This window comes from Danio rerio, chromosome 18 (assembly GCF_049306965.1).
Source record: "Danio rerio strain Tuebingen ecotype United States chromosome 18, GRCz12tu, whole genome shotgun sequence".
In the NCBI taxonomy this organism is placed as follows: Eukaryota; Metazoa; Chordata; class Actinopteri; order Cypriniformes; family Danionidae; genus Danio; species Danio rerio.
In genome coordinates, this window is record NC_133193.1 from 44349615 (window position 1) to 44362181 (window position 12567).

Genomic DNA, 12567 nt, shown 5'->3' on the forward strand with positions numbered 1-12567 from the left:
TAGAAATGTGCTGAAATAATCTTCCCAGAACAGAACAGAAATTGAGGAAAAAAATAAACAGGGGCGCTAATAATTCAGGGGGGCTAATAATTCTGACTTCAACTGTATATGCAAAATGAACCTCCAAGTATTCCAACATATGTTTAATGCAGTGGATGAATGCCCTTCCAGCCACAAACCAGAAATACCAACTGGCCCAGCCGGGACTCAAACCAGCCACCTTTTTGCTTTGAGGCGACAGTGCTAACGACTATTAATGACTTTAGTTCATTTAGAAAAATTCTGTTTAACCCAAAAGTCTTAAAGCTCACAGTGTATATGAATTATAGTTATTTAGCTTTTGGTTTTTGTAACATTGTCTTTAATAGTTTTCCCACATTTTCTGCATCTAGTCGATCTTCATGAAGTTCCTGGTTTTAACTCCCTAATAAATCCGAATGTGAGAACATACGACACTGTGGCTTCCAACATGACATCCATATCCTGACGAATCAGCAGTACATCATCATACACAAGTCTTATGTTTTGATTGGGGAATTCAGCTTCTGATGCCAGTATGATAATTTATCATCTCCCCCTTTTAGCTGGATCTAGTTTTTGCTTTGAGTCACCTCTCCGATTTGGGCAAAAACATGTTTTGAATCAGATCCACATATTAGTTTAAAATAGGAATGGAAAATACTGTTTAGATCTGCTTACAGCCACAGCCAAACACACACCCGTTGTCCAAGACGTAATGTACTCTAGTCCCTGTTGTACACGCTGATGAAAACTGTGATCTTACTTTATTTCTGGACCTTTCTTGATGTTTTTGAAATATTGTTTATTGCATTAAATGCATTACACTGCTGTTAGTTTGTTTTGAATCATTTTGTTAATTTTCTTGTAAGCTGTTCACCAACTTTGTGTTTGATAAAGATATATATATATATATATGGTTAATTCCGGCGTTATGGATGTGACATTTGCAGTAGAAATTCAAAACATAAACGTACAGAGAAAGTATACGTTAACATTATATTGAAACATCTGTTTATATTTTCCTAAACAACAAACCACAGAGTTATGGGATCAAAAAAATTCTATTTGTTAACATGTTTTATACTTTAAATGAAGAAAATAAAAATGTGTTATGAATGTGACAAAAAAAGTGCGAGTTTACAGTTTACAACATATTTTGTAGAAACTCTGTAAATGAAACTGCACAACCCAAAATAAATAATGCTCATCAAAAGGATAAGAGTTGGCTTTTTCTAGAACAAAATGATTGATTTGATTTTATTTTGACATTTTTGCATTTTTGAGGGAAAAGCTTTGTTATGGATGTGACACTTTTTTGTTATGGATGTGACGGATATGAAATTGCTATTTCTGCGACTTTGGTCAATTAAATATAATAGTTTGAAAACACTGACAGAGACATTTTTAAGTATTTTTAAAGTACTGTAAAACACTTGCCTATGCAAAAAAAAAAATGTAGAAATGGTTTCGCTATTTTGATGAAAACATTTTTCTTTTCATGGCAAGCTTGACAATTGATTTATATATATATATATATATATATATATATATATATATATATATATATATATATATATATATATATATATATATATATATATATATACATACATACAAAACAGCATACATACATACATATAAAAATAGACACAAAAAATTGTTCTGGGTCATAATAGTTTATTAATTCCTTAATTATACACAAAGCTGAAAGAATCGAAAACAGCTGATGGAGTCAATACAATTACTTGCGTGTTATTCAATCACAAGATGGCGCCAAAGAGTCAAAAACCTGACACTGACAAAAATGAAACTGGCTGAATAAAGCATATGCTAACGTGTATATACTAACTTTATTCATTTACATGTAAATTTATGAATCTGAACATATTAGCTGATGGTCAAGGTGATTTGAAGTTCCCGAATGAGACTGAGATTATTTAGAGGTTGTTATCTCGCAATAACATACCTCGAAGTGTCTCGAATGTCCAGTCAGAATCGAGTATTCCAGAATAACATTAACTAATATGAACTTATTGAAAAGTGTTAACCAAATTTATAAAATCAATGTGTTTCTCATGCACAGATCCAGGCTCGTGGGGCTCTGCAGTATCTGGTGTCTCTGTTAGCGAGTATGGAGCACAGCGCTCATCACACACTGCTGCTGGAAATCCGCTGTCTGACCGATCGTTACACCTCCATCCTGGGTGGCGGAGGAAAAGACATCTACCGCATGAGCAACAGCTTCTCTGCCATCGCTCGACTGCTGGGACGCAAGCTGGAGGCTGACGGTGCAGTGAGCAGGTAAACACACACTGTTCCCCAATCTGTCACTTACTTGGTTTTCTTGAGGAGTCTTGACATGCTCCACAATGAGTTTTGGGATCCACATGGGTGATTGGTTTTATTGCAGTAATTGACTTTTTATTATGATGGAGTAACTTCTGAGTAAAAGTTCCATAATCCACAGATCTTTGTCAAACCACATTGCAAAATTCTTAGGCTAATCAGCTTTTTGGCAGGTTCATAGCTAAAAGAGCGATGAGGTAAATAGTTGTAGTCCAGATTTTGTCCATTTTCTTAGTTTCATTTGGACTCTCTTGAGGAACAATGATGGAGATAGAAAAATATACTAAATGATATATAGGATAGAATATATACAGGGGTTGGACAATGAAACTGAAATGCCTGGTTTTAGAGCACAATAATTCACTAGTTTAGTGTAGGGCCTCCTTTTTTTTGTAAACAATACAGCATCAGTTCATCTTGGAAATGACAGATACAAGTCCTGCACAGTGGCCAGAGATATTTTGAGCCATACTTCCTGCAGAATAGTGGCCAGTCACTACATGATGCTGATAGAGGAAAATGTTTTCTGACTCGCTCCTCCAAAACACCCCAAGGTGGCTCAATAATGTTTAAATCTGGTGACTGTGCAGGCCATGGGAGATGTTCAACTTTACTTTCATGTTCATCAAACCACTCTGTCACCTGTCTTGCTGTGTGCATTAGTGCATTATCATCCTGATACACGGCACCACCTTCAGGATACAATGTTTGAACCATTGGGTGCACACAGTCCTCCAGAATGGTTCGGTAGTCCTTTTCAGTGATGCGCACATCTAGCGCAAGTATTGGGCCTAGGGGATGCCATGATATTGCAGCCCAAACCATCACTGATCATCCCCATGCTTCACTCTGGGCAGCAACAGTCGGGGTGGTACACTTTTTTCGGGGCTTCTCCACACCGTAACTCTCCCAAATGTGCGAAGATATTAGATAGCTTAAAAGATGAGCACCATTTAGGAATTATTAAGCATTAATTTGCTTTTCTATTCTAGCTTAAAAGGATTGTTCACCCAATAATTAGTTTTGTCATCATTCTCTCATCCTCTATTTGAGTTTATTCTGACTTCTGTGGAAATATAAATGTAAATAATCATGTTTCAAATGATCAATAATCTACATATAACTGAAAAGTTATATTCTTTGGCTTTTGATTGTATCATTTCATTAACAGCCCTGCCATGAGAGACCTTTGTCTTTCTGACTACTGGCTAAGCCAAAGGGATGCAAATGCTACGGGAAGGCTTTTAACGACTCTGCCTTTCTCTTCGGGTGATACTTTCATGCTACAGAAACCATTTTTTTTTTTTATTAACTTGTGTGGTCAGTAGCTGGGCCGGTTTGTAACACCTATATGCCAGTTATTATGCTGACTTCAATACTGAATCTGCATGCTTTGTGCTTTGTTTAGCCATCTCCCTTACTCCTAAGAAGACATTATAGACAAGACAGCTTTGTCTTAAATCAGACTTGCGATAAAACTCGCAGACTGCAGACCTCCAGTAGGCTCTGTGAACACATGGACTTCTTGAAGACGCTGTATGACTGCAGATTAACCAGCATGTCTTAATAAAGAAATACTCCCACTTGTTCAAGTCTTCTGGACTGGGTTCTCTCTATTCAAATGCATAAAAGTTTAGAAGTTTTCATTTCTGGGTAAACTATCCCTTTAATTAATTTTGCTAGAAAAGTTTCAGAAAAATGCACCAACAAGTTTGCAAAATATATCAAACAGTGTTTATAATTAATTCTCATATTAGTCTTAGTGGCAAACCGTTAATGTTTAGCTTTGTACAAAATTACAATCTTTCTTATTTTTGTGTAATGGTATTGCATTCACTTGAGGTTTTAGATTGTTCATTAAAATGAAAAATTCCAGCATGTTTAAATTCCTGAGCACTGTTTAAATCAAAGTATAAATGTTCTCTCGTTTACAGTTGTGTTTTATTGACTATATTTCTAAGTTATTTCTTTCTGAGATCACTTGTGTACATTCCGTTTAGTATATGTTTGGAATACCACAATGTTGAACATTTGCAAAAATGTCAAGCTTTTACAACAGATTACACTGCATTTAATATGGTTTCCCCCTTCGTTCATTTAAGTACAAAAAGTGAAAACATTTTACACAATGCCGGATAAAAATGCTAAATATTAGTAGATTAGAATATAATTTTCTGAGCTGGATGTGTTTGTATCAATACTACACAGTGTGTGGCATTGTGTTTTTGCATAATGTAATATGGTTGCACTTGCTAACATCACATACTTATTTTAAAACCAGGATTATTATGCTTTATTGTGCGTAATTCAATGTTAAAATATTATTTGCTGTCATCATGGTAAAGCTAAAATAAATCAGTTATTAGAAATTAGTTATTTAAACTATTAAGTTTAGAAATGTGTTAAAAAAATCCTCTCTTCGGTAAACAGAAATTGGGAAAAAAAATAAACGGGGCTTATAATTCTGACTTCAATTGTATGTATACTTAAACAGCCATTTTTGTGATTAGATTTTAATCTAAATTAAAAAAAAAACATTTAAACAAATTTAATTCACAATCAATCAAACTAATCTAATAAACAAATTCTCAAAATTCTTACTCTTGCACACTCTACCTCAGCTCTACTCTGATTGCCGTCAGACTGGCAGTGGCTTTGAATTGTTCATACCTCACGCATGTGCAGTACAGAAGGAATGTTCCATCATTCATGGGGGCCCCTGGTTTTGAAAAGGAAATAATAACGTTAAAATTTATGGATAAGCTTCTTGGCATTGGTTGGGCCCCCTATTTTCTGGGGCTCTAAGGTGCTGCTTACCTCGCTTATTTTATATATGAGTTAATAAGTTCACCCCTGTCTACAGGTGGTTTGTCAATCCCACTACCCTGTGTGAGGCACACTCAGAATTGATAATGTTTTGGGCTTGCATTTAATTCTGTACATGCCACACAGTATACAAAGGTATACATTTGTGCCTGTTCACATGGCATTGCACTTTGGCACATGACAAAAATTTATATAAATAGTATTGTCAGCATTTAAAATGCAGTAAATGGCAATATGCAGTTAAAAAAAATGTCTTTGTCTTCCATGGACCTCTTGTCATAAGAACTGCTGTGTTAATATATATATATATATATATATATATATATATATATATATATATATATATATATATATATATATATATATATATATATATATATATATATATATATATTTTATTTTTTTAGCCAAATCTCAATCATTATTTGTTTTTAATTTTTTCAAAAAAGCATTTTGCTGCCTTTTTGTCAACTACCCATTTTATAACATAGTCTTCACCTGTGTGGCAGAGGGGAGGAGAAGGTGCAGGATTTGCCCAGGCCGCATGAAGCCGAGTCTGGTTCTGAGATGTTTGCTGAAAACCTGCATCTGCAGGTGAAGATCCAGGCTTTTGAGGAGAAGATAGGAGATGAGGAGGTGGAGTCTGAGGTAGACGGAGCTTCTCCTGGCCCTCAGAGACGCCACAGTCTGGGTCAGGCAGCACGAGACGAGCGCAGAGAGATGAGGTTTAACAGGTGGGATTGACCTATGGGATACAGTGTATGAAACAGTAATAAAAGTTTCATAAATACTAATCAATTTGACATTATTACGGTCTCATTCTATTTCAAGGTGGTTAAGATTATGGTTCTGTTTTGTTTTTCTAAAGCTGTGGTCACACTAGATCAGGCATGATCAACCCTGTTGCTGGAGATCTACCTTCCTGCAAATTTCAGTTGCAACCCTAACCAAACACACCTGTCTGTAATTATGAAGTGCTGCTTCAGGTCCTAATTTATTGGCTCAGGTGTATTTGAGGGTTGGAGCTGAATTCTGCAGGAAGGTAAGTCTCAAGGAACAGGGTTTGTGATGGTTGTTGCTACAGTATATCAGATATGGTTGTGGCCGGAAGTTAACAAGAATTATTTATGGCGGCAAATCATTATTTTAGAAGATTAATTATCATTATTTGACTGTTTCTCGAGATTGAATCCTCATAAAGTTCATAAAGTTCTCAAAAAGTTTCTTATGATTATGACTTGCAAATTGTAATTTAATTTAATGGCGTGATCTTCTAACCTGCATCCAATCCCGGCTAACTTCCGGAAAGGTAGAGTAGCCAATAGCGTTAGAGATAACAAGTAAACCAAGTCCCGCCCCAGGACTGACAAAAATCCGAAATGTTTCGCGCGAGCAGAGAGAAGAACCAGCGAGCAAGCGGAGAGAACTGATCGCGCGCACGCGCTGTAGGCATGACCTCGCTCGCGAGAGCGTACATCGTGCGCACAGATGATGATTAGCGCGCACGGGACTTGTTTTCTCGCGCTGGATCAGTTGAGCGCGTGCGCGTGAAGATCCCCTGTGCGCTCGCAAGCTGTAGTTTTCTCGCGTGTAGACCTGTAATCTGCTCACGGTTCACTTCTCCTCGCGCGCAAACATCACCTCTGCGCTCGATTTATATTGGCATTGATTTGCCGTCATAATTATTTATATTATTTATTATTTAGAAATTTTCATTTTTGGGTGAGCTACCCCTCCAACTAATTTAACTAGAAACGTTTCAGAAAAATGCACCAACAAGTTTGCAAAATATATTAAACAATGTTTATAATTACTCCTCAAACTAGTTTTGCTAGCAAACCGTTAATGTTTAGCTTAGTAATAAATTATAATCTTTCTTATTTTGACATTGCATTTACTTGAGGTTTTAGATTGAACATTAAAATGAAAAATTCCAGCATGTTTTAATTCCAGCACTGTTTAAATAAAAGTATAAATGTAGAAAAGACTAAGGAAATGACTTATTGGAATGTATTAAGTCATTAAAACGGGTACGTTTTAAAAATGATCCAAAAACTGTTATTTTTATTAAACAGCACTTGTGGAGTATTTGTAAAATAATTAAAAAAGAAAAATCACAGGAGGGCCATTGGATTGGTCTTTGACTACATATAATAATTATTAAATTCAACTGAAAAACAGAATTTGTTTTCTTCTGTTTTTGTAATCAAATGTAACCATTTTGTCAGCTTAGATGCTTGCATATAAAATTAAATCCACTTTTTAAAAATGCTTACTGAGAAAAAAATATATAGAATTCTTAACTCTTAACGTAAATAGTACACCACATTACAGAAGTTAAATGGATTGTAAAATGCTTACAGGTAAAGAAAAAAACAGCAAACATTTTAATTATGAACCTCAGAAATAGGCAGGAAATTGGTTTTGAAAAAACAATTTTAAGGTTTAAATAGACTTCAGGGAACAATACAACACTGCATAATATATGCTCTACATCTGTAAGTATAGTTCTGTCCTATGTAATAACTCACAGTCTAAAAAGATGAACTGACTCATGAGTTTTGTATTTTGACTTGAGTTTTTCTTGCATGTTCAGGTCAAAGAGTCTGGCTCTTCATGCTGTACGCACCCGATCCATTAACTCTGACAGCAGCCCAGAGGGAGAGGGGCTTGATCTGAACGCAGAACTCAATGTCTGTGAGGCAGAGACCAGTTCTGTCTCTTCGACCCCCCACAACCATACAGAACTCACAGAGACTCAGCCTGACACGTCTCCAAACACTGAGGGGGCAAAGGTGGAGGATGGAGACCCCCGGGAGAGAGACAGACTCTGGATCCATCTACGAGACAACATGGAGGAAATCAAATCCTTCTGTGCGGAAATGATCAAACAAATCCCTGTACCTGAGCACTGTGTGATTGAAGGTAACCTGTCAAATCTGAGAACATTTCACACTGAAACTTGTAGAGCTTTGGCACAAAATTGCTCATGAAATAGATTCTTTAGCAATTCATAGATGTTTAAAATGCATCGCTAATCTCTCTCAAATCGATTATAATATTGATGTTTAACAGCAGATGACACTGTATGCTTTACAAACAGCTATATGGTGCTTGCTTCCAATTCTTTACACATACCACCTGAATCTAAAATAGTCATTAACAAAGCTAGGAAAGGTTTAAGCAAATTACATGGGTGTTTACAATGAGCCAATCACCTTCTGCTGTTAAAAACTAGCTTAGAGCACCATCTTCCATTAAAAACTAGCCTAAAGCGTCATCTGGTGTTAAAAACTAGCCTAAAGCACCATTCCCTTTTAATAAAACTAGCCTAGAACACCATCTGCTATTAAAAACAAGCCTAGAGCACCATTTGCTGTTAAAAACTAGTCTAGAGTGCCATCTAGTATTAAAAACTAGCCTAGATGACCATCTGCAGTCGACTGCTGTTACAAACTAGTCTAGAGCACCATCTGGTGTTAAAACCTAGCCTAGAGTGCCATTTGGTGTCAAAAATCTAACCTGGAGCGCCGTCTGTTGGTAAAAACAGGCTAGTGTGCTGTCTTCTGTTAAACAATCCTGGAGCACTTTTACCAACTAGCCTAGCATGCCGTCTGCTGTTCAAAAACTAGCCTAAAGTGCTGTCAGCTATTAAAAACTACTGTTTGTCTTTTGTTAAGAGCTATCCTTGAGCGACGTCTGCTGTTAAAAACTAGCCTAGAGCAACATCTGTTGTTAAAAACTAGCTTAGAGTGACATCTGCCATTAAAAATTAGCCTAGAGCAACATCTGGTGTTAAAACCTAGGCTAGTGTGCTGTCTGCTGTTAAAAACAATCCTAGAGCACTGTTACCAACTAGCCTAGCATGTTAAAAAAACTAGCCTAAAGTGCTGTCAGCTGTTAAATACTACTGTTACGTTTTATGTTAAGTACTATCCTTGAGTGCCACCTGCTGTTAAAAACTAGCCTAGAACGCCATTTGCTAGCTGTTAAAAATGGCTAAATGCTAGGTGTTCATGTTAAAACCTAGCATAGACCATTATCTATTGTTAAAAACTAGCCTAGAGCATTATGTGCCGTTTAAAACTATCCCAGACAACATCTGCTGTTTAAAACTAGCATAAGCAACATCTGCCATTAAAAACTAGCCTAGAACGATGTCTAGTGGGAAAAACTAGCCTAGAGCGCCATCTGCTTTTAGAACCCAGCCTAGATCAGCATCCGATGTTTAAACAAGCCTAAACCACCATCTGCAGTCAACTGCTTTTACAAACTAGCCTAGAGCGCCATCTGGTGTTAAAAAAAGCCTAGAACGCCATCTGCTGGTAAAAATTTCTCTAGTGAGCGGTCTGCTTTTTAAAACAAGCTCCACCTGCTGTTAAAAACTAGCCTAGAATGCCATCTGCTAGTCTGCTTTTAAAAACTAGGCTCGGAATCGATTCAACAGATGAGCGATGCATTTTGAAAACCTCCGAATCGATTTCTCAAACAATTCTTCGCCACAGCTCTCGCAACTTCTATGCATTCTGTAGTGATGGGACAACTCATTCCACAAGTTTTAAGTTACTTATTATTGACAAAAATACAGACAGGAATATGTTTAGACTAGATCAAATTTCAGGTTAGCTTCTTGTAATTGTTTTTTATGTTGTTGATTCAGCAATATGAGTTTGCTACTATATTGTTAGAAATGTGAACTCATCCGTTACACACTGGCATGTCATGCTGAGTTGAACTTCTTCAGTCAGGTCACTGATGCTTTCTGACTGACCCACTGACAGGACTCTTGCTGTTATACCATAGTTGCACACATGTGAATATCAGAAATAACATAGGAGTTCAGTTTACATTTTTACTATTTGTTTGTGGGCAATGAATGTGCTATATACAGCATTTTTAAAATACAAGTGTGTTTGGTAACACTTTATTTTGATGGTTCATTTGAGTATTAGTAGACTGTCTTCTTAATATCTCTTGATACTGCTGCTAAACAGACATTTAACTGACTATAAGAAATTTTGCAAGTACATGTCAACTCTAACCCTGACCCCAACCTAACTGTCTACTTCTAATCTAATGAGAATTAGTTGCCATGTAGATGCAGTGTAACTTATATTCAACAAACTGACCATCAAAATAAAGTGTGACCGTGTGTTTTCATAATAAAAGTAACTATAGTTGACTATTGAAATGGGATGCTCAAAATAGTTTTGTGAATTTAACTTTGAAAGGCAATATGCAATAATGTTTTCAACATAAGCCTCATTCTGAAAATGTAGCCCTATATACATTTCTGGAGATTACGAATTACTGTATGTAGCCAGAAGTATGTATGGCTGCATTTCGTCTTTAAAACGAACGCTACGGGGCGGTGTGACGGTGTTCCTTTTCGTGCTTACCCGCTGACCGCATACCTTTATATGGACAGCTTTTCTGCAGTTACCAGATCGTCCAAAAGCTCATCATTTAGGTCGACAGACTTGAGACACAGAGAGGAGCTGACCACGACTATGAAGTTAGAGTCTGTTAAAGAACGATTCCAGAAAGCAGGTAAAACAAAAGCAAGCCAAAAAATATAAGAAACAAGTAAATAACAGGGTGAAAATGTGGTAAAATCTGAAAATGTGGTAAAAATCAGGCGACGCCTTTTCTTTTTCTGGATTGCTTTTTAAAACTGTCGGTTGGGTTTAGGGAAGTGGGTGGTTGGGTCGATCAGTGCTTTTGAAAACACTATTGGTTGGGTTTAGGGAAGGAGGAGGGTGCGTCAGTTGATCTGTAATTCAGTTAGTCAGTTGACAGCAGCCTCTGGTGGATTTATGGGAGAACAGCAGGCGTGAATGGCACTCGCGAGAGAAATTTGAGATCTGTAAAGCACACACAACAGCCTCTGGTTGATTTGCGAAAACAAAAACGTATCTCCTGGGACATATTTGGTGCTCTCCAGAAATGTATATAGCGGCACGTTTTCAGAATGAGCTTGGGTTCAAACAACATTTGAAAAGAAGTGAGAAAAACTCAAACAAATACACATTTATTTACATCCATATGTTGAAAAATAAATACGAAAAAAGTAGTTTAATGGGTTTATTTACGAGAAAAGCCATGAGTCAAAAGTTGTTGAGGGGTGGGGAAAGGTAGTTAATGCCAAAAATCATTAGATTTTTAAGTAAAGATCGTAAGTTTCTGTAATTTTCCTACCATAAATGAAAATTTTATCAGTAAAAGGTTATTTTACTAAGTTAATCATGACCTTAACTTAATTTTAACAACTTTAAAGCCTAATATTTTACATTTTTAAATCTGATATTCAAACATGTACACTTATGAGTGGTTTTGTGGTCCAGTGTCAATGTCACATATTGCAATTCAGCACCCAAAAATGTGAGATGTTTTTTTTTTTTTGACCATATTACCCAACCCAATGTTACAATATAACAAGAATTCCGGTTCTTGCCAAAAACTGGTCTTGTGGGTTTTGGTCTTTTATATGCAGCATATATCATATAACATAGTATCACACAAGCAAGAGTACCATTTTTCAAAAATATCTGCTTGATTTATTATACAGCTTAATAAATATTACATTAATAGTGTTACTGATATTTTAGACACAAAACTGTATTTGCTGTGTGAGAATAGATCAAACCAAAGCCTTGGAGAACCAGCTGTTCAATGCAGGTCTAAAATTAGCCAAGATAACTACTAATTAATTTGATAACACTTGGTTTTAAGGTGTCTTAATATATTAATTACATTTAATTAAAACTTAATTAAATGCAACTACCCCTAACCATATTATCCCAAGTAAGTACATGTAACATGAACTAATAATGAATAATACTTGTAGAGAATTCATAAATCATAGTTTAACTTTTACTAATGCATTATTAAAATCCAAGTCCATGCCTGTTAACATTTGTTACTGCGTCATGAGTCTAAGAACGATCAACTTTATTTCCATTAAATACTGTGAACAATGTATTGTTCACTGTTAGTTTATGTATTTACTTAATACAACTTAATACAATTATACTGTAAAGTGCTACAGTTAAATGAATAATTTGGTACACTGTAACAAGGACACCCTAAATAAGGTGTGCCCATTATTTTTAATGGCAAAATTGCAGATAATATTTACTGTAGATCTTATATTTTGTACTTAATGCATCTTGTTGCTAATTTGATTTCAGAATTTTGGTTTGTTGATATAACTTGACCTTTCTTCTCGAGTCTACCTGACTCACTTTTTTATTGTCCTTTTTTAAAGTAATTTTTTAAATAGATATCACACTTACACTCAACAAGCCACATGATATGATGTTTTATTCACAAAGAGCAACGATGGGCCGAGGACCATCAGTTTTTTGATGCACA

The 12567-nt window shown here is 35.9% G+C and overlaps 1 protein-coding gene across 2 annotated transcripts in view; it reads left to right on the forward strand.

Moving 5' to 3' along the window:
* The window catches only part of veph1 (ventricular zone expressed PH domain-containing 1), a 163017-nt gene that overhangs the window by 108983 nt on the left and 41467 nt on the right, over window positions 1-12567 (forward strand). For both annotated transcript variants that reach the window (XR_012393639.1, NM_212831.1), the window contains 3 exon segments: window positions 2105-2322; window positions 5703-5927; window positions 7790-8118. Coding sequence is in view for 1 of the 2 variants with exons in the window: in NM_212831.1 (NP_997996.1) it covers window positions 2105-2322; window positions 5703-5927; window positions 7790-8118 (772 nt within the window). In the remaining variant the exon portion in view is untranslated.